We start from the raw sequence: 20,971 nt of genomic DNA, 5'->3' as shown, positions 1-20,971 counted from the left end.
CTTACAACTAACATTTTACAATTTATAGGATCAGAACCAACATAAATGGAATACAATAGAAAGAGTTAGTATTGATGGTAAAAAGGCTTAAATTTTTTGGCGTCAATATGGCACACCATAAAATCACCCACAACTGAGTATCAGTTACAGTGGGATGCGAAAGTTTGGGCAACCTTGTTAATCGTCATGATTTTCCTGTATAAATCGTTGGTTGTTACGATAAAAAATGTCAGTTAAATATATCATGTAGGAGACACACACAGTGATATTTGAGAAGTGAAATGAAGTTTATTGGATTTACAGAAAGTGTGCTATAATTGTTTAAACAAAATTAGGCAGGTGCAAAAATTTGGGCACTGTTGTCATTTTATTGATTCCAAAAACTATAGAACTAATTATTGGAACTCAAATTGGCTTGGTAAGCTCAGTGACCCCTGACCTACATGCACAGGTGAATCCAATTATGAGAAAGAGTATTTAAGGGGGTCAATTGTAAGTTTCCCTCCTCTTTTAATTTTCTCTGAAGAGTAGCAACATGGGGTTCTCAAAACAACTCTCAATTGACCTGAAGACAAAGATTGTTCACCATCATGGTTTAGGGGAAGGATACAGAAAGCTGTCTCAGAGATTTCAGCTGTCTGTTTCCACAGTTAGGAACATATTGAGGAAATGGAAGACCACAGGCTCAGTTCAAGTTAAGGCTCGAAGTGGCAGACCAAGAAAAATCTCGGATAGACAGAAGCGACGAATGGTGAGAACAGTCAGAGTCAACCCACAGACCAGCACCAAAGACCTACAACATCATATGGCTGCAGATGGAGTCACTGTGCATCGTTCAACCATTCGGCGCACTTTACACAAGGAGATGCTGTATGCAAGAGTGATGCAGAGGAAGCCTTTTCTCTGCCCACAGCACAAAAAGTGCCGCTTGAGGTGGGCTAAAGCACATTTGGACAAGCCAGCTTCATTTTGGAATAAGGTGCTGTGGACTGATGAAACTAAAATTGAGTTATTTGGCCATAACAAGGGGCGTTATGCATGGAGGAAAAAGAACACAGCATTCCAAGAAAAACACCTGCTACCTACAGTAAAATATGGTGGTGGTTCCATCATGCTGTGGGGCTGTGTGGCCAGTGCAGGGACTGGGAATCTTGTCAAAGTTGAGGGACGCATGGATTCCACTCAGTATCAGCAGATTATGGAGACCAATGTCCAGGAATCAGTGACAAAGCTGAAGCTGCGCCGGGGCTGGATCTTCCAACAAGACAACGACCCTAAACACTGCTCAAAATCCACTAAGGCATTTATGCAGAGGAACAAGTACAACGTTCTGGAATGGCCATCTCAGTCCCCAGACCTGAATATAATTGAAAATCTGTGGTGTGACTTAAAGAGAGCTGTCCATGCTCGGAAGCCATCAAACCTGAATGAACTAAAGATGTTTTGTAAAGAGGAATGGTCCAAAATACCTTCAACCAGAATCCAGACTCTCATTGGAACCTACAGCGCTTAGAGGCTGTAATTTCTGCAAAAGAAGGATCTACTAAATATTGATTTCATTTCTTTTTTGTGGTGCCCAAATTTATGCACCTGCCTAATTTTGTTTAAACAATTATAGCACACTTTCTGCAAATCCAATAAACTTCATTTCACTTCTCAAATATCACTGTGTGTGTCTCCTATATGATATATTTAACTGACATTTTTTATCGTAACAACCAACGATTTATAAAGGAAAATCATGACGATTAACAAGGTTGCCCAAACTTTCGCATCCCACTGTATCTCCTCTCTACCTCATTCTTTACTTTATCAGAGAGTGTCCCTCCACATACCTGGTAAAGGGCAGGTGCTATACAGCAGTGCACACCGTGCTAACTGTAAACTCTGTCTCATTTGCCACAATTTCTGTAGGCTGCACATTTCGTTCATACATGGGATTCTCAAATGTGGCCCGACCATTTGTATTCTCATGTCCAGCAAACCCGTTAAACGGGACCTTGGGTCTTCTACAGGAAAAAGGAAGAATCAATAACCAAGGCCAAAGATGATATATAACATTTATTTATTGTGTACATGGAATGAATGAAAATTTTTTGGCAAAGTACAATCCAGGATGAATTATTTATTTGCAAGCACCCTATAATCTTCTTTCTGGTACATTTATTACTAAATGATATTGTAACTAACGTTTTTGTATGACTACATTTGGATTCATTGTGCCTGACATAAGACCGCATTTATGTGACATTAATAAAAAAATAAAAAAAGATACTGTCCGACACAGTATGCATTTTATATGTACACGTTTTTGTTCTCTGAGTATAACTATGATGACATTTTCATAATCATAAAAAGTGGGCTCACTAGGTTCCTTTACCAATCCAAGGTCATCAATTCTTTCACTGTTGTCCCGCAAATAAAAGTTTTCATGGTTCTCTGTACACTACAGGTCCTTGACACCATAAGCAATAACCATTGCTGGATCCTACTAAGCTTTACAGCAAAATATGCTAAAATTATTTTCCTCTGACACCACTCTGCTCTGCTGGTTGGTTGAAGTTGTACCACCTTGACTTCCTGCTGCCCACCTCCTGCATTCACTCTGCATACAGTAGTATTGAAACATCTCAGGGTTCTCTGCTCCACTTTAGCAATTTCATCCCACATTTGGTCTGAAAAGCAGGGAAAGCTGCTACTATGGAAAAAGAGCTCCTAGTATTACCAGTATTATGTGCAGAGTGCATGCAAGGGGTGGACAGAAAAGGATGCCTGTGATGTGTAGCTTCAGCCTATAGCTGTAGAGCATGATGTTAAAGGATGGGAGCTTTGATTTGGCAACTTTCTCTATACAGCTCAGTAACATGCAGTAGTAAATGTTATTGTCTATGGTGCCTATGGCTTGTCGTATGTCGTATACAGAGCACCCTGGCAAATATGAGGGAGTATAGTAAAAAAATGAATGGCTATTTTATGCTAAATGACCGAAATAGCTCCATTTTACCAATTATGAAAATTTTTCTGGTGATTTACTTGATATATCATAGCACTAGCTTATTTTCTTGCATCCAATGCCACCTTGTAAAACTTAGACCATCACAATGCATCTCATTCCATGCCTGAAATTGGAAATCTGCAATGGCTAATAAGGGAAAGATGAAGAGACATTATTGGTCTATTGACGATAACTCAGTGTAACAGCACAGAGCAGCATATGACCTCGATGTAAAATTGTAACCACGGGAAGTATTTAGAAATTGGAAAATATTATTTTCTGTAATATATAGATTAATTGTAATTGATCTATGGTTTATGATAGCTATAGATTAAATTCCATGCACAGGTACTACAGAGAATATACAATTAAACTGTAAGAATCTTACCTGTGTTTGTAGAGATATAAAACAAAACCAGCAATGATGAGAGCTATAAAAGGCACAAGGATAGCAGCTGCCACAGAGCTGCTGTTGGATGGGAAATGCCCTATGGTGTCAGGACTATTTTCTAGTAATCGCCTGTCTGTGGGACCAAAAGACAACACAAGTTAGTCAGTTATTCTAGTTACCCCATCTGCCACATCACAACAGAAGCTGTATTTACCTATCCTTTGAAGTCCAAACTGCCCAAATCCTTTCCCACGTACAAAGCCCTGATAAACATATGTTCCTCCATCAGATTCAGATGACACCTATGGACGCATAGGTAATAATGGTACAAACTGTTAATATTATACAAAGGCACACTTACTAGTATAGTAGTTAAACACAAATCTGTTTAAATGCAAAATGTGGCATCATTATTATCCTTTACTTAAAGGGTTTGTCCAGTCCAAAATATTTTATTAAGGGCTCAGAGTTAGAGAGGAGCAAATTGATTCTAAACATTTTTCCAAATTTTTCAAATTTTTCAACCGAACCCAAATTTTGTGTGATTCAGTTAAGGAGAATCAAGGAGGGAGAGAGGGAGAGAGGAAGGGGAAGGGGGAAGAGAGAGACTTTCTCAGGAAATCAGAGCACTTTTGATTGAGGTTGAATTTCTTTAACCCAAATCAAATCGCACCATCAATTCAGACGCACCTTAATTGAACTTTTAAAGTTTGCTAATCTACAGTTTTTTTTAGAGTCATTTAAAAAGATAAAATCATCAATATTCAACCCTCATGATTCTCCAAAAGTCTCCTTTTTCAATGGTTACCAGGTCCTCGCTGGTCTCAACACACAGGAAATTACAAGATATGTCTGCTCAGTCTATCACTGGCCACAGAAGTGACCTGCCCCGACCAGGGTTTGACTGAGTGAGCCTTTCCTAGCACTTTTCGCTTGCTGAAACTAGAACAGTAAGGACCCAGGAAATAGTAGGGAATCATTAAGGGGGAGTATTGATACTTTTATTTTAGGTATCCTTTTGAGAATGTTTTTAAAGTCACATTGCAAGTGTACCAATATTCCTGTTTATCATGCAATAAAATATACAGATGGAAATATGACAGAATAGAATATGAATAAATAGCTAGACATGCTTGGTGGTAATCTGGTTTTGCAATGCAGATCTCATATGAATGCATATGGTTTGTCTCTGACATACAAAATTGTGCAGCATAGAGAGATAGCATGTGACAATAGATAAGAGGCTCTTGTTATTCTCTCTGAGACGATTAGATTCCTGTCCTTCATTTATATTCAGGGCAGCTGAATGTCTTTCTCATTCATTCATAACTTGACTATTCACATGACAATGAGGAGTGTCCTTAGCATTCCATCATTTGTCCCTATTCTCACAAGCTTCCAGTAATCAATTGCCATACACCAAATTCAACTTTAGACCAAGTGAAACCTTGAGAACAATATCCTTGGAATATGCTAGAGTATGGACTAGATTTAAAAACTGAGGGGGAAATTTATCAAACTGGTGTAAAGTAGAACTGGCTTAGTTGCATAGCAACCAATCAGATTCCACCTTTCCTTTTTCACAGCTCCTTTGGAAAATGAAAGGTGGAATCTGGTTGCTAAGGGCAACTAAGCCAGTTTACACCAGCTTGATAAATCTCCCCCTATATAATAATGAAGTTTAGACCTTCACAATGCATGGTAGTGGTCACGGTGATAAGCTGAAATTCAGCATTTTATAAACACAAATTATTATTTTATATAGGATGTCTCAACACTCTTGAAATATTCATTTAAATAAATACTTTTATTGACTATCAAGTAATAATTCTGGAGCACCTCTAATTAGAACATCTCCTGGAGATATAATAACAACTAGACATTTCCATTCTTCTTGTTAGTGGGTCCAAACACACGCTGACATCGTCAAATATCAAATTGCCAAAGGGGATGATAATTCCCAATTATCAAACAACAGAAGAACAGCACATTATAGAGTTCCAAGAAAAGGCTCTAAAAATTATCTTGTGGGGTATACACAAATTTGCAAAAAGTGAAATATCAAGAGAGATACATGTCCTCTTTAAGTTAACATACTACAGATATTTAGTAAGGTTATATGATAATTCATTCAGCATCTCCATACAGTTCTTATTATAAGGGCTGGCAAACTTACATGTCCGTCCAAAGCCCAGCTCTCCATCTTGAATTTCTCCATGACAATGTCCTTTGGCCCACGAATCTGATATGCCTGGAGAAGGAGGTGGAATTCTTCCTTTTTGAAAACACCTACAAGAAACATGTAATAAACTACTGCATGAGGCTGGTAGTCCGTTACTACATACAGCAATACAGTATGTTAATGTAAAACTCTATTAATGAGAAATCTGGTGGTGTAAAAAATTGCTTGATTTCACTGGTCAACTGTTAGCTCAGTCTCAACGGTTTGCTATTTGTTTTGCTGCAGGTCTCCTATTCAATTGTCCATCTTGCTATTTTTTTAATAATTTTTTTGTTGTTACTGTATTTTCTATATATACTAAATTACAGCAACCGTAATTTCTTCTTAAAAATACAAGCTTTATTGATCCAGACATGTTAAAAATGGACATCCATTATGAAACGTTGCTTACTTGCTTCGAATCCTTTTGGTTCTTACTCATAAAATAAATACATGTTCACAAATGAATCTTTTAACATACTGAACATGTTGATTCTTTTGTGAAAATATATTCATGCTATGAGTAATAAACAAGAGGGTTTGAAGCGCGTAATCAACAGTTGGATCAATGAAGCCTAGATTTTAAACATACAAAATTACGATTGCTGGAATTTTGTACAATTGATGGTCAGACCTTCTTTCAACAAGAAGTCCATGCACTGTGGATAATAGGACTGGGGCTGTTTTTAAGTATAAAATTGCACTTGTCTACTGTATGTTCTTTGACACTTTGTGAATGTTGAATTAATATGTAGAAGCAACAGTATAAAAAAATATATTATAAAGCATTTTCCTTATTCCAGGCATCTCTTATCTTTATCACAGCAAAAGTTTTATGAGCAAACTATAATATTAGACAAAGAAAGCTAGATTAAACACAAAGAAAATTATTTTTTTAAACTGCAACTGTATTTATTAAAGGTGTAAGATAAAGTAATTGTAGACTTCTTCATGTGTTTTGGTCCATTATGTTCCTTGGGAGCATCCCACTTAAGAAGATCAATAAAGGACATTTATTCCTTCACATAAGTGATAATGAATTTTAAATAAAGTAGTAGTGCAATTATAATTGTTAAATTATGTGCACTATACTATACATGTACTTTACTACAGTATATAGATTTATTTGGTATACTATTACATACTGTATGGAACACAAAAACAAATTAGATCCATTATGCAATAATAAAGAAAATTTAGAAGAGGATATATTTGTTACAGCAATGTACCATACATTAGAGATGAGTAAAAAAAAATGTTTTTGATTAGTTAGAAAGAGAGAGGAAAGAGAGAGATAGAGAATCAATTGGTACTCGAATGGAATTTCTTGACCGATTCAAACAAATTAGACTCAAAACAAACTTTCAACTTTTCCTCATCATGTACATGTACTTTTTACATCCATTTTTAATTTTTTTTTATAAAATATCCTCAGATCAACATTAAGTTAACATTAAGATATGCAGATCATTTAGTATTGCCTTTGCCTTGCTTACCGGACACTTGAAGCTCTACCCCACTGTGATCGATCATGGTAGCATTCACTTTACTGCTAACAACCTCATAACTGGTGACTGTAAGCATGGCTGGCTGCTTCCTTCCTTGATATTCATAAGATCCTTTCCAAAGTGAATCCTTAGCAAAGACATCTGCAGGAACTGTAATAGCAATCTCATATTAAGAACTTTCTTGCAGCAGCTACTTTTATCACTTTTGTATCATTTTTATTGAAATATCTTCTAAATTGTCAAATGTCTATCCAAACTAATCTATCTAATGTCCCTGGTCAGTATTGTTTTGAATTAAAAAAAAATCTAATTATTATATAATTAGAAATTATAAATTACATTTTTGTAGCAACGATTAATAGACTGAGTAAGGGATAAACCAGATTTCTTACCTGAGGCTTTTTGGATAGGAGGCTCCTTAGCTGGAGAGAGAGGTTTTCCACTGGGCCTCACATCAGCTAAAACAAGCAACATTATTAAGGATATATAATCTTGATCCTTTAGTGTACAGTATGCACAACTCTGTTTTATATGTACATGTAATTTATGAATTAGCAACTTGTAATTTCAACTGAAATATATCAAGATGCATAATAAAACAAATGCACATAGCTGTTAGCTGAGCAGGAACTACCACCCATGCCTCCCAACATCTCTCCAAAAAATTAAACATGCCCTATGTGCAGAGTTCCCTGCAGCAGTTTCATCCTTCATTCATAGGAGAACGTCAACTGACTTAACTGACTTAATTAATATTGGTGAGTGTCGCGAACTGCACTATCATGTGTCTGGCCAGCTTTAATCTTCAGGTTATCTAAGTTACACCAGATAAAAATATCTTCAAGTGATCATGCCTCACTGTGATACTGCATTCCGTATTCTGATTACTCTGCTGGGTTTCAGCATCAGATCAGTTTCTGTGATATCTTGTGAAAATCTTGAGAGAGGCACTAACATATCAATGTCAACGTAATCGTAATCAAACCGAAGTGACGCAAGTAGAAAGAAAGAAGAGTTCATCTTTCAGGAGGTCCAGCTCAATAAACATGTCACTCAGTCTTTCTTTTGTTAATTTCATCAGCCATGCTGCTGTGAGACTGTATACTTTAAATCCTTACTTTTCAGTTCATGGTAACTAAGATGTACTAATAATTATGCCGAAATAACGCCTTAAAATTTACAGAAGTCTCACTCACCGAGACACACAGGGGGCTTCCCTGTCCAGCTTCCATCCATCCTGCAGGTTCTATGTTCAGAACCTCCAGTCAAATAATAGCCAGGCTGGCATGTATAAATCAAGGTGTAGCCCAAAGATGGCAGATCTAGTGCTCCAACGTTGGCATGAGGAGGGGTCTCAGGCTGCCTGCAGTTGTGGGCTATGGAAAATAGAAAATATACACTTTGAAAGACCAATATTCAGACTATGGTTATACTAAACTTATGGCATTGATTTTTTATGTAATAATTTAATCCATTATACAGAGTGAATTCTGCTAATGGCTAAAACTGTATTGTGCAAAACTGAATTAATATTTTTGGGATTCAAATATTATTTACTGCTTCAAGCTCCCTCCTTTCCAGTGACTCTGCTCTGATCCTCCTGCTACTGCACCTATGGGTCAGAGCAGCGGCGCTGGAAAGGAGCTTGTACTGGTAAATAATATTTGAGTGGAGATCTGAGGACCCACCAGAGGAAATTATTGTCAGACCCAAGCTCTGTATCATTAATAAAGTCTAATAGATTTTCAATCAAAGTAAAAGCCCCTAGTGGCAAGTGATCAGCTCTAAATGTTTTTTTTTTTCTCCTGGACCTTTGGGGCCCACTATGGCTTCAGAGAATGGGCCCACTTGAGGATCCTCTGGTACTCTGGTGGGCCAGTCCAACTTGCAGCCAGTCACTGCAGTATATAGAACAAAAGGTACAAGGGCACATCACCACTGTAGCCATGTAAACAAACCTGGTAGGGTATATGGTGATGTCATTAGCATGTCGTCACATTCTTAACTAGAGGCCAGGTGATGCACTGTTTAGATCTCCATGGTGACTGGACTCTGCCTTTGACAGCTAGATGGAGACAGCTCAGTCACAAAGCACTAGGGTAGGGGATAGTTATACCTACCTATGATTGGCCATTGAACTTACCAAACCTGCAACCCAGGCAAAGTTTTGCATAGAAAAGGATGCGTAAGATTTTTTCCAGACACCGACACCACACTATTCTCTCACTCCCTGATGAGCCATCACTGGCAGAACACATAGGAAGATAGAGTTTGCATTGTGGGGTGCAGTTAGCCAGGTCAGTGATTAGTTTCCCGTATCAGACTGGGGTTGGAAAAAGCACAACATCTTTCCCCATATTATCTTGACACTCTTTAGCTATCTTTTTTGTTTATTAAACTTATATTTTAGTACTTTGAAATATAAGTTATACTTTAGACTAGCACTTCCTTCTAGATTCAATATTGTTTAAAATGGTGGACACGGACGGTTACAAAAACTAGTGGACAAATAGGCAGTTCCATGTAAACAAAGCCCAGCCGGGGAGATAGGAGTGGTTGCTCTGGAACAGAGAGGGTTTGAACTGGTAAGTATAATTTATTTGATTATTTTAACTCCTTCCCTGCCATTTAATATTTTTTATTTTAACATAGACAATGCTTTTTAGACTAAATCAACCTGCTAATCTCAGAATTTGTATATCCTCTAATATCAGTTTCTCCGTTTTTTCCTTAGCTAGACTTACGAATGCATTCTGGCTGCACCCCATTCCAAGTCAAGTTGGGAAGACAGGTCCGTGTAGTAGAGCCTTGTAGTAGGTACCCTTTCTGACACTTGAATAATACAGTACCGCCAACCTGTGTATAGGAAGAGAGATGAATAAATTCCATATGTTTAGACAAGTAAACAGAACTCTTGCAACAAGCTTTCAGCTGGGAAATCTAAATGCCCTGGCATACACTGAAATATCTAAAACAGATCTACGGTATTTAAGATAAAATATGCAGTAAACCAAAAAGGATTTGTCTTGGTAGCTCTGCCTAAAAATTTTCAAAATAGAAGAACACTGGCACTACATGACTACCATTGAAACAACCACATTATTGTTCTAATTCTAGTGGGTTTCATTAATGGATACCAGGGTTGGCATGTCACTCCACCTTGAACAGGGTAATAAGATACAGGACTAGGGCAGCTATCTGAATCTTTGCCCAACTAAAGGAAAGTCTAGCACTTGGAGGCAAGGTCAAGCTAAGAAGCAAGCAGTTGACTTGACACAGGCGTGACTAGTGTTAGAGTAGAGAATTTATATTGCGCAGGAAATCCACATTACGTTAGTTCACTCAGAGATTTTGATTGCACTGAAGTACATTAGGCATCAGTGACGACAAGTACACAGACAAGCACCATTCTGAGTTCAAGAGAGGTCTAATGTAATATAACCAGCTTAATATGACAAATTTTCTTTGGCTCCAGTAGTGTTTGAGCTGTTTGAGAAGCTGATCAGAAGCCCTATATGTATGGACTGATTACATGGCAATAGCCATCGGGATTTCTGCCGATGCAAACATGTCTCTACACAAATAGAGAACTGAAATAATATCCCAATTACAGTGCGAACAATCGATGAATTTGTGATTTTTAACATTTTATAGTGATAAAGTTTTATTATTGATTTATATGAACAAGATGTATATCGCCTAGGCATATTGCGGTTTTACTGTATAATAAATTTGTATGTTTCCACATAACCTCGAAATGTTTTGAGTGCCAGGTCAATTTCCTAACTACATAAAATTAAGAACAAGGGGTGTTTCTTTTATCCTTGAGCACCAGTCACGGTTATCCACAGTGAGCCATCTGTATACCATACTTAAGAGTAAAATATGCATACATTAGTGAAAGGAAAGAACCATGTGCAACAGGATGAACATATTTGGATTATATGAAGGCTTATATAATTCTGCTAGTATGTTCTAATGCAGATGTCTATGGATAGCAAACTGGCCTTGAGCCATATTTCGCCTCTACAGTGGTTGCACTACAATCCTCAAAATTTTTTTTCACACTATAAGCACACGATTACACAAAAAAACCACATCCAGGAAACTCGGCATGCAGTTATGTAAATGATTACAGTTGTGGTCCAATTAGACAGTGGGTTTTGTCACAAGAGGTCATAAAAGTGCTTCCTCCGCTGCCCTCACAAAGACAATTTTTGGGTAGTGTACCTCTTAGTGAGAGATCACAGAAATTGTTTGCACAATGCACTCGAACACATTTTACCCAGTTGACAGACTTTAAGAGGGGACGAATCACTGTTCTGTCATTGACAGCCAGCCTCCATCCCCTTTGTTTGCAATGGTGCAGTGAACGAGAAACCTGGACTGCCAAGTACTGGAACTGAATCATCTATAGCAACAAATCCAGGCTCTATTTGGGATCTCACGAAAGGTAGGGTTCTAGTACGCATGGTGAGCAACACACTGCTGGTGTGATGATCTCGGGAGCCATCGCATACCACATTTGGTCACTCCTATTAGTGACACAAGGGACACAAAACAGCTCAGGGATATGTGCAAGACATCCTGCAGTCACATATGTTGTTTTTCCTGGAAGGGCTTCCAACTGGAATTTTTCCAGCAGGATACTGCTCACAAACACATAGCAAGGGTTTCCCAGGAATGTCTCCACCAGATTATAACACTTTCTTGGTCAGTCCCGTCGGCCGATTTATCATCAATCAAGTATTGATGGGATTAGATGGGACACCAAATTTGGCAACATACAAGTATGTAGGATCTACAGACCCAGCTGCAACATCTGTAGGCAGATGTGGCACAGAATAACATATGGAACCTGTTTGTCTCTATGCTCAACCGTATCTCATCTCGTATACAGACTAAAGATGGCCCAGCAGGGCCTCCTTTAAATTGTACTGTTTTCTCCAGTAAACGTTTGATCCTATTGTATTAAGTGTACTTAATCGCTTGTAATCACCGGTGTCCTGCTAACTGCCAAAGCCAAATGACATTACCCTGTCCTCATCTTCCTTGACCTATCCTCTGCTTTTGACACAGTTGGCCACTCCCTTCTGCTACAAACTCTCTCATCTCTTGTCATCACAGATGTCCAGGTCCTCTCCTGGATCATATCATACCTCACAGACGGAACATTTAGTCTCTGACTCGCACACCATCTCCTCGCCTCATCCCCTCTGTGTTGCTGTCCTTGGACCCCTGCTTTTCTCAATCTACACCTTTGCTCTGGGACAGCTCATAGTCCCATGGCTTTCAGTATCACTTTTATGCTGTTGACACGCAAATTCAGGTATCCCAACCCCACTATCCAGAATCCCACAATGCCTATCTTCCATAGCCTCCTTCTTCTCCTCTCACCTTCTATAACTTACCATGGATAAAACAGAATTTATAATTTTTTTCCCATCTCACTCAGCTACCCCCAGACCCATCTATCACAGTCAATGGCTGCACACTCTCCCTGGTCAACCAAATCTGCTGCCTTGGGGTAAACTTAAATTCTGCTCTGTCATTCAAAGTGCACATGCAAGCCGTTCCTCGGATCCGCTCATTCCTCAACCCAGAGTCTGCAAAAATGCTTATACATGACCTAATCATCTCTCATCTAGACTACAGTAACATCCTTCTCTGTGGCCTCCCATCTAGCACTCTCGCACCTATCCAACCTATCTGCAACTATGCTACCCAACTAATCCACCTCTCCCCCCATTACTCTTCTGTCTCTTCTCTCTGCCAATCCCTTCAAAACACCAACCATGATATACAAGGCCATCTTCAACTTGTCCTCTCAATACATCTGTAACCTGACCTCCCGATAACTTCCCACATGCAATCTCTGATCCTCACAAGACCTCCTTCTCTACTCTCCTCTTATCTTCTCTTACCACAATCCCTCCAAGGTTTCTCCTGTTCAGTCTCCATACTCTGGAACTCTCCACTGCCACATATCAGATGCTTACCTACCGTGGAAACCTTCAAAAGAAACCTGAAAATCCACCTCTTCAGACAAGCCTAAAACCTACAGTAACCCTGCTGCCGCTATACTGCCATGAATAGCTTTTCCCTCACCTACTGTATCCTTCTCCCATCCCTTCTAGATTGTAAGCCTTTGCGGGCAGGGTTCTATCTCCTTCCTTATCAGTTTGTAACTCGTCTTGTTAATGCTTATTGTACTTGTTTTTTTTATTATACAGTACAGACCAAAAGTTTGGACACACCTTCTCATTCAAAGAGTTTTCTTTATTTTCATGACTATGAAAATTGTAGATTCACACTGAAGGCATCAAAACTATGAATTAACACATGTGGAATTATATACATAACAAACAAGTGTGAAACAACTGAAAATATGTCATATTCTAGGTTCTTCAAAGTAGCCACCTTTTGCTTTGATTACTGCTTTGCACACTCTTGACATTCTCTTGATGAGCTTCAAGAGGTAGTCCCCTGAAATGGTTTTCACTTCACAGGTGTGCCCTGTCAGGTTTAATAAGTGGGATTTCTTGCCTTATAAATGGGGTTGGGACCATCAGTGGCGTTAAGGAGAAGTCAGGTGGATACACAGCTGATAGTCCTACTGAATAGACTGTTAGAATTTATATTATGTCAAGAAAAAAGCAGCTAAGTAAAGAAAAACGAGTGGCCATCATTACTTTAAGAAATGAAGGTCAGACAGTCAGCCGAAAAATTTGAAAAACTTTGAAAGTAAGGGCTATTTGACCATGAAGGAGAGTGATGGGGTGCTGCGCCAGATGACCTGGCCTCCACAGTCACCGGACCTGAACCCAATCGAGATGGTTTGGGGTAAGCTGGACCGCAGAGTGAAGGCAAAAGGGCCAACAAGTGCTAAGCATCTCTGGGAACTCCTTCAAGACTGTTGGAAGACCATTTCAGGGGACTACCTCTTGAAGCTCATAAAGAGAATGCCAAGAGTGTGCAAAGCAGTAATCAAAGCAAAAGGTGGCTACTTTGAAGAACCTAGAATATGACATATTTTCAGTTGTTTCACACTTGTTTGTTATGTATATAATTCCACATGTGTTAATTCATAGTTTTGATGCCTTCATAGTCATGAAAATAAAGAAAACTCTTTGAATGAGAAGGTGTGTCCAAACTTTTGGTCTGTACTGTATATGTTTACCCCTTTTCATATGTACAGCTCCATGAAATGAATGGTGCTTTAATAATAAATAATAATTTGTCATCATTACATTCACACATAGAAAATGTCAATATATTCTGACATCTTCTTGGTGCATTATTTTTTTTGTTAAACCTCCAGCATGCTGTTATGTAACTGGGTTTTAAGGTCCCATATCAAACTTCTACAGTCCTGCAAAGTTCAGTACATGAAGATGTAACTTTCTGTAAGAAGAGTCCAGGACTCATCACCAGCAGCACTGAGTGAATGTGCACTGCACTGATGAAGCTGAGGACAGAACTCCTTGCTTCACTGCAGATGCCCTACACATCGGGGTCATGAGCAGTGACTCAAAGGATATCATCCTCGGCTTCATCAGTCTAATGCGCATGTTCAGGATGCTGCTGGAGAGTAGTCCTGAACTAATTTCCTGGTAAGATACATCTAAATTTACTGAATTTTGCAGTGTCGGGTAACTTTGATATATTCAGGTTTAAAACCCCAAACTCCAGCTACATCACGGCATGGTGGTGGTTTAGCGACCCCAAACTAGGTGACTGGTTCCCTTTAATGAGGGTATAAGTTGCTTTTATGACCTACAGTAGGTGAACCCGATTTTGTGTCAATCTCGCTCTCTTTCTCGGCGAGATTGAGCACCTACGAGCCCCATCGCGGGAGCCAGCGCCGAGCTGGCTTGCCGCGATGGAGACAGAGCCGTCATAGAAGCGACGGGAGATCCGACTTGGATTCCCGCCAATTCTACACGTGTGCGGCGTTTGTTATGAATCCTGAGGGGGAAGTCCCCGCCGGATTTTAAATAAAAATCCGGCATGGGTCCCCCCCTCAGGAGCATACCGGGCCCTTAGGTCTGTTATGGGTTGTAAGGAGAGCCCCCCCTACGCCGAAAAAAACGGCGTAGGGGTCCCCCTACAATCCATACCAGACCCGTATCCAAAGCACGCTACCCGGCCAGCCAGGAAGGGAGTGGGGATGAGCGAGCGCCCCCCCCCCCCTCCTGAGCCGTACCAGGCTGCATGCCCTCAACATGGGGGGGTTGGGTGCTCTGGGGCAGGGGGCGCACTGCGGCCCCCCCACCTCAGAGCACCCTGTCCCCATGTTGATGAGGACAGGGCCCCTTCCCGACAACCCTGGCCGTTGGTTGTCGGGGTATGCGGGCGGGAGGCTTATCGGAATCTGGGAGCCCCCTTTAATAAGGGGGCCCCCAGATACCGGCCCCCCACCCTAAGTGAATGAGTATGGGGTACATCGTACCCCTACCCATTCACCTGCAAGAAAAGTGGTAAAAACACAAATAAACCACACAGTGTATTAAAATATTTTATTTTTCTGCTCCGGAGGCCGCCCCCTGTCTTCTTTATTAGCTCTTTTACCAGGGGGGGCTCTTCTTCTTCCGCTATCCCGACGGGTCTTCTCCGCTATCCGGGGGGTCTTCTCAACTCTCCGGGGTTCTCCTTCTGTCTTCGCCGCTCTCCGTTGTTGACTCGGCGCACCCCGGTTCTTCATCTCGCTAAATTTTTATTTAAAATCCGAGATCTCGCGAGACGAAGAACCGGGGTGCGCCGAGTCAACAACGGAGAGCGGCGAAGACAGAAGGAGAACCCCGGAGAGTTGAGAAGACCCCCCGGATTGCGGAGAAGACCCGTCGGGATAGCGGAAGAAGACAGAAGGAGAACCCCGGAGAGTTGAGAAGACCCCCCGGATAGCGGAGAAGACCCGTCGGGATAGCGGAAGAAGAAGAGCCCCCCCTGGTAAAAGAGCTAATAAAGAAGACAGGGGGTGGCCTCCGGAGCAGAAAAATAAAATATTTTAATACACTGTGTGGTTTATTTGTGTTTTTACCACTTTTCTTGCAGGTGAATGGGTAGGGGTACGATGTACCCCATACTCATTCACTTAGGGTGGGGGGCCGGTATCTGGGAGCCCCCTTATTAAAGGGGGCTCCCAGATTCCGATAAGCCTCCCGCCCGCATACCCCGACAACCAACGGCCAGGGTTGTCGGGAAGGGGCCCTGTCCTCATCAACATGGGGACAGGGTGCTCTGAGGTGGGGGGGCCGCAGTGCGCCCCCTGCCCCAGAGCACCCAACCCCCCCATGTTGAGGGCATGCAGCCTGGTACGGCTCAGGAGGGGGGGGGGGGGGGGCGCTCGCTCGTCCCCACTCCCTTCCTGGCTGGCCGGGTAGCGTGCTTTGGATACGGGTCTGGTATGGATTGTAGGGGGACCCCTACGCCGTTTTTTTCGGCGTAGGGGGGGCTCTCCTTACAACCCATAACAGACCTAAGGGCCCGGTATGCTCCTGAGGGGGGGACCCATGCCGGATTTTTATTTAAAATCCGGCGGGGACTTCCCCCTCAGGATTCATAACAAACGCCGCACACGTGTAGAATTGGCGGGAATCCAAGTCGGATCTCCCGTCGCTTCTATGACGCGCTTGCTGGGATGTGCTGTCACTATTCCAGTGAGTGCGAGATCTCGGCACCATGTCGCCGAGTATCAGCGCGACGCTGTCGTGCTAAAAGCACAATATCACAAACACCTACTGTATGAGTTCAACAATTACAGTAGTTTCTCTCTTAACTATCAATAACGTTACTTTCTCGCTAGATATTCTAGAAGTATCAGTTTAGCAAAGAATACTTGTTGCATGTTTTCCTTTGCTAGATAATTCATAATAAATTTTAAATAAACAATCGTTGAAGCTAATATTTCATAAAACAATTTTCATTAAAGAACCCGTATACATAGTAACTATTGCTAACATCTACGGTAGTTAAAATAATGAAAATGCACAGTCAATGTTCTAATAATTTCTGGAAGAATGGTACACATCACCTTGTCTTCAGTAACTTCATATAGACTGCTTTCTGCTGCCAGGAAAAGAGTGATCACAGCACTGCCAAATATTTTACAGGATTACACAGTTCAGTTTATTTGCAGTGAAGCATACAGGCAATGGCCCATAATTCACTGTTCTCAAAGCACCACTTGTTGGTTGTTTCAGTAACGGAACATATTTTTTTCCCATTAACTGCATAGTGTGATAATGTAAAATGGCTATAGGGTCATGTATTATACCTACATTTATAAATGCGCAATTACAATAATTATGCTTTAATAACTTGTACATTAAATATTAAAGACTGGTTTATTTTTTCTTCCAATTTTTAATGTCTTGGCTTAGCCCGATACCAAATGTACGATGTTAAATGCTAAGAGTTTGCAAGAAAACTGCTGTGCTGCTTTCCCTAGGTCATTTTCATGGATGTCAGAGAAGCAATCGAGTATCACACAATGGATCTTGTATATGTAGACTACCCTAAGAGAAGGTCTCAAAATTATCCATAGCAGCTAATACCATTCCAGTTGTCCTCACCTTATTACCTTACAGCGTTTTATTTAATAAATTAAGTGATCTGATTTGGTGCTACAGGCAACACTGGCACTTTTCTTCAAAATATTTTATGCATGAGGGAACATACTGTACAGTTCAATTGATATATTACATGCCTTCAATATGAATTAGCTATAACTATGCAACAACTAAACCGTATATACTGAAAACACTGAGGACTGGATTTACCTATAGGCACAGTAGGCCTGTGCTTATAGCTGAACCCGAGGTTAGATTGCTTTCTGAAAGTAAAATTTACCTACAGTCTAAGTATAATGAACAGGGGATGATCATGTATACATTATTTGTGCTTATATTGTTCTAGCTCCTGTTCTCATTGTAGTGGGATGAGATGCTGGACGTTGAGGTAGAACCAATACAGCCAATTACGATTGTTGACCACTGTGGTGACTTTTAGACTTAGCAAACCAAAAAGGTATTCAGTACCTGGAATCCTTGAGAGCTGTTCTGCATTCCGAAAGTTGGGATCCCTGGATCAGAACAGGTTGTGTGGGAGGGATCTATAAAAAAAGAGATATGGTTTATCTGTTATATATACATAGTCTGATAAAAGCAACAAAGTATTACAATGAAAATGAACTAGCTTTCACCATATCATGGAAAAGCTAAAAACAAAAGAAAAAGAAAATAATAATAATATTAATAATAATATTACATTGCAGACATAAACTGCATATGTGGCAGAATATACCAAAACCTCTGTCCATAGCCTACATACAGAAAACCAATGATTTACCAGTTTAGTAGAATGTGCAATAAATAAAAGCTAACCAGATGACTAGCTGCCAACATTCACTTACGCACGCCTTTTACACAGTCGCCATCAGCTGGAATCCTTACCGACACTATGAGGGGGATGTCTGTATACCCTAGCCCTTACACAGGGGCTATCAATTATCATTGATTAGGAGGGGTTGACTATAAGAGGGGGTTGTCCACTGAGGCTTATTGTTGGACCCTGGGAGAAGTGACCTTTATCTATCATGGGAGGATAAGTTGTTCGTAGGCACCAACAGTAAGTAACCTTTGTTACCATATTGATACATGTGGGGCATGCCACTGTGTTTTTAAAGGGGACACACGCTTTATCATATGTTTTTGTTATATAGGGGACGCAAGATGAATAGTCTCTTTACCCTAAGCGACTGTCTAATTTGATTGAGGACGTATTGTAAGGTATGCCTATTCCCCCTATTTAGGCTACACTATGAGGGTCCAATTGAGCACATCTCTCTATTCATCGGCCACCACATTATGTTTCAGCTTATCGTTGCCAGTTATATCCATGTATACTCTGTGAACACCATTGGTCTATGTGAATATCATCTTGGAGGCTAACCTTGGCCCTGTCTGAGAGACCGAGCGTGGCTGTATATATATATAGAATTTCCTCTGGACACAGTGAGTGACCCTCTTGAATGAGGCCTTTGTTGGTGGTGGTCCTTCACGTATTTTATTTTAGTGTTTGGATATATATACATATACATGTATATTTTCCTCTTTTTTCTACAGGTATCCACTCTGGCTCTACCACGCCTAAATTACGTGCCTTAAACATCAAGACTGTTGGTGTTTGTCCCTCCCTCCCTCTCTCCCAGTAAGGTCATCTGGTCCAATCTTTTAACTGTACTATTGACCGTCTTTTGACACCATTGTCTGCCGGGTGTATCGCGGTTGTCCCAATATTCATTGGGCCTCCCTCCGTTCGACATTTGTCAATCTAGCTATCTAACAAAATCCATTTACCCCCTGATGAACCCACACCGTGGGGGAAACGCGTTGGGGTTGAGCACAGAGTTGTCTGTGTGATCAATAGTTATCTTCTTAGGTGTCGTGTATTGTTTTATTGCACCGTGTACCTCTTGGTATTATATACCATCAGGGCTGTATACACTGTGCATATTGTTACATCCTTTCTGTCCGTGCCTATACCAGTCCACCATTAGATTACTTATCATCAGCCCATACAAATTAGGGCCAACTAGGAGTTGCCAGATAGGTTCGAGGACGGGGGGTCTCCACCTTCAGGAGTCGCCCCTGGGCAGAGGGCCTAGTTCTAGGTATCGTAATTAGGGACATCTTACTCCCCATTTCACAATAGTATCTTGGTGGACGGTTATATGTATGGACATTATAGGACAAATTGTTTGCTGTATGAGTAATATTAAAGTTTATCTTCTTGTAAGGGTTATGCTGCAGCTGGACTAGAGACAACATTCACTTACCAATGCAGCTTGGCTGAGTTCCACTCCAAGAGCCATCTGATTGACAAAATCTTCTTGATGATCCCACCAAGACCAGAGGAGGAGGGCATGAAAAAGAAATGGATGACCGGTAGCTAAACCCTCTGTCCACTCTCCGAGCATGAGCAGGAATGCCAGGATCACCACAGAACACAGCTGTAAATGATATCATATACATTTTCTATTTATTGTTTTCCTACATTAAAAAATATGTTTATTTATGTACTAAAATCAAAATAGCACACTTACGGAAGCATTGGGGGACCTCCCCTACCCAGCTCCTGTTGCTTTCACATGTCAAAACAGCTGGTAAAGACAGCTGATAACCTTCTAAACAAGTGTAGGAAAGGCTGGAACCCCATAAAAAGTCAGATCCTACTGCCTTCCCATTAGGGATGGATGGAGGAGGTGGGCAAGTAATAGCTAAAATGAAGACAAAATTTAACATAATTTCCTGGGCAATCACAGAAGCACTGGCATAGACTCTTTGATAGTTACTCAGTTTCTAACTCTTACCTTTGCAGATTGGTTTTGTTCCATTCCAGGTGCGGTCTTTTGTACAGGAAAGTGTTCTCGCACGATCTGACTCCATCATATATCCAGGCAAACACTGGAATGATACTGTGCGATTGTAGCTGAAATCATTGTCCAGTCGGATACCATTAGCTGGAGTTCCAGGGTCCCCACAATTGATTACTGTAGAAAACAGACCATGAAACATATAAGAGGGTTAGGTCCAACACAATAGATGGCTAATAAAAGCTATCCAAAAAGCTTTCCTATTTGTAATATTTCTCTTCTGTGGTCTATGTTGACAAGCAAAAGTTCAATAACTCAAGGGATTGTGTAGACTGCTCACAGTACTGGTTCTTGAGCAATCTTGTTAATGATGACCTTGTTCACAGACTTCCTTATTTCTTAAAGTAACATACCTTACTGTAAGTTATCAAAATGAGAAGTCTGGCACATAGGTCATGTCACATTTATTGTTTTAAATCTC

The 20,971-nt window shown here is 40.6% G+C and overlaps 1 protein-coding gene across 1 annotated transcript in view; it reads right to left on the bottom strand.

Moving 5' to 3' along the window:
* Positions 1-1,852: 1,852 nt before the first annotated feature.
* The window catches only part of CSMD2 (CUB and Sushi multiple domains 2), a 1,002,961-nt gene continuing 983,842 nt past the window's right edge, over positions 1,853-20,971 (bottom strand). The window contains exons 59-71 of the mRNA XM_040422265.1: positions 20,488-20,667; positions 20,221-20,394; positions 19,954-20,127; positions 18,155-18,228; positions 9,860-9,971; positions 8,312-8,491; positions 7,508-7,573; positions 7,104-7,265; positions 5,563-5,675; positions 3,601-3,688; positions 3,384-3,519; positions 2,592-2,594; positions 1,853-2,009 (exon numbers count right to left, since the gene is read on the bottom strand). Coding sequence (XP_040278199.1) covers positions 1,853-2,009; positions 2,592-2,594; positions 3,384-3,519; positions 3,601-3,688; positions 5,563-5,675; positions 7,104-7,265; positions 7,508-7,573; positions 8,312-8,491; positions 9,860-9,971; positions 18,155-18,228; positions 19,954-20,127; positions 20,221-20,394; positions 20,488-20,667 — 1,619 coding nt within the window. The remainder of the gene's footprint in view (positions 2,010-2,591; positions 2,595-3,383; positions 3,520-3,600; positions 3,689-5,562; positions 5,676-7,103; positions 7,266-7,507; positions 7,574-8,311; positions 8,492-9,859; positions 9,972-18,154; positions 18,229-19,953; positions 20,128-20,220; positions 20,395-20,487; positions 20,668-20,971) is intronic.

Source organism: Bufo bufo, chromosome 3, assembly GCF_905171765.1.
Source record: "Bufo bufo chromosome 3, aBufBuf1.1, whole genome shotgun sequence".
NCBI classification, from domain to species: domain Eukaryota; kingdom Metazoa; phylum Chordata; class Amphibia; order Anura; family Bufonidae; genus Bufo; species Bufo bufo.
Note: the sequence above shows the minus strand (reverse complement) of the source record. Positions and strands in the feature narration are given on the sequence as shown.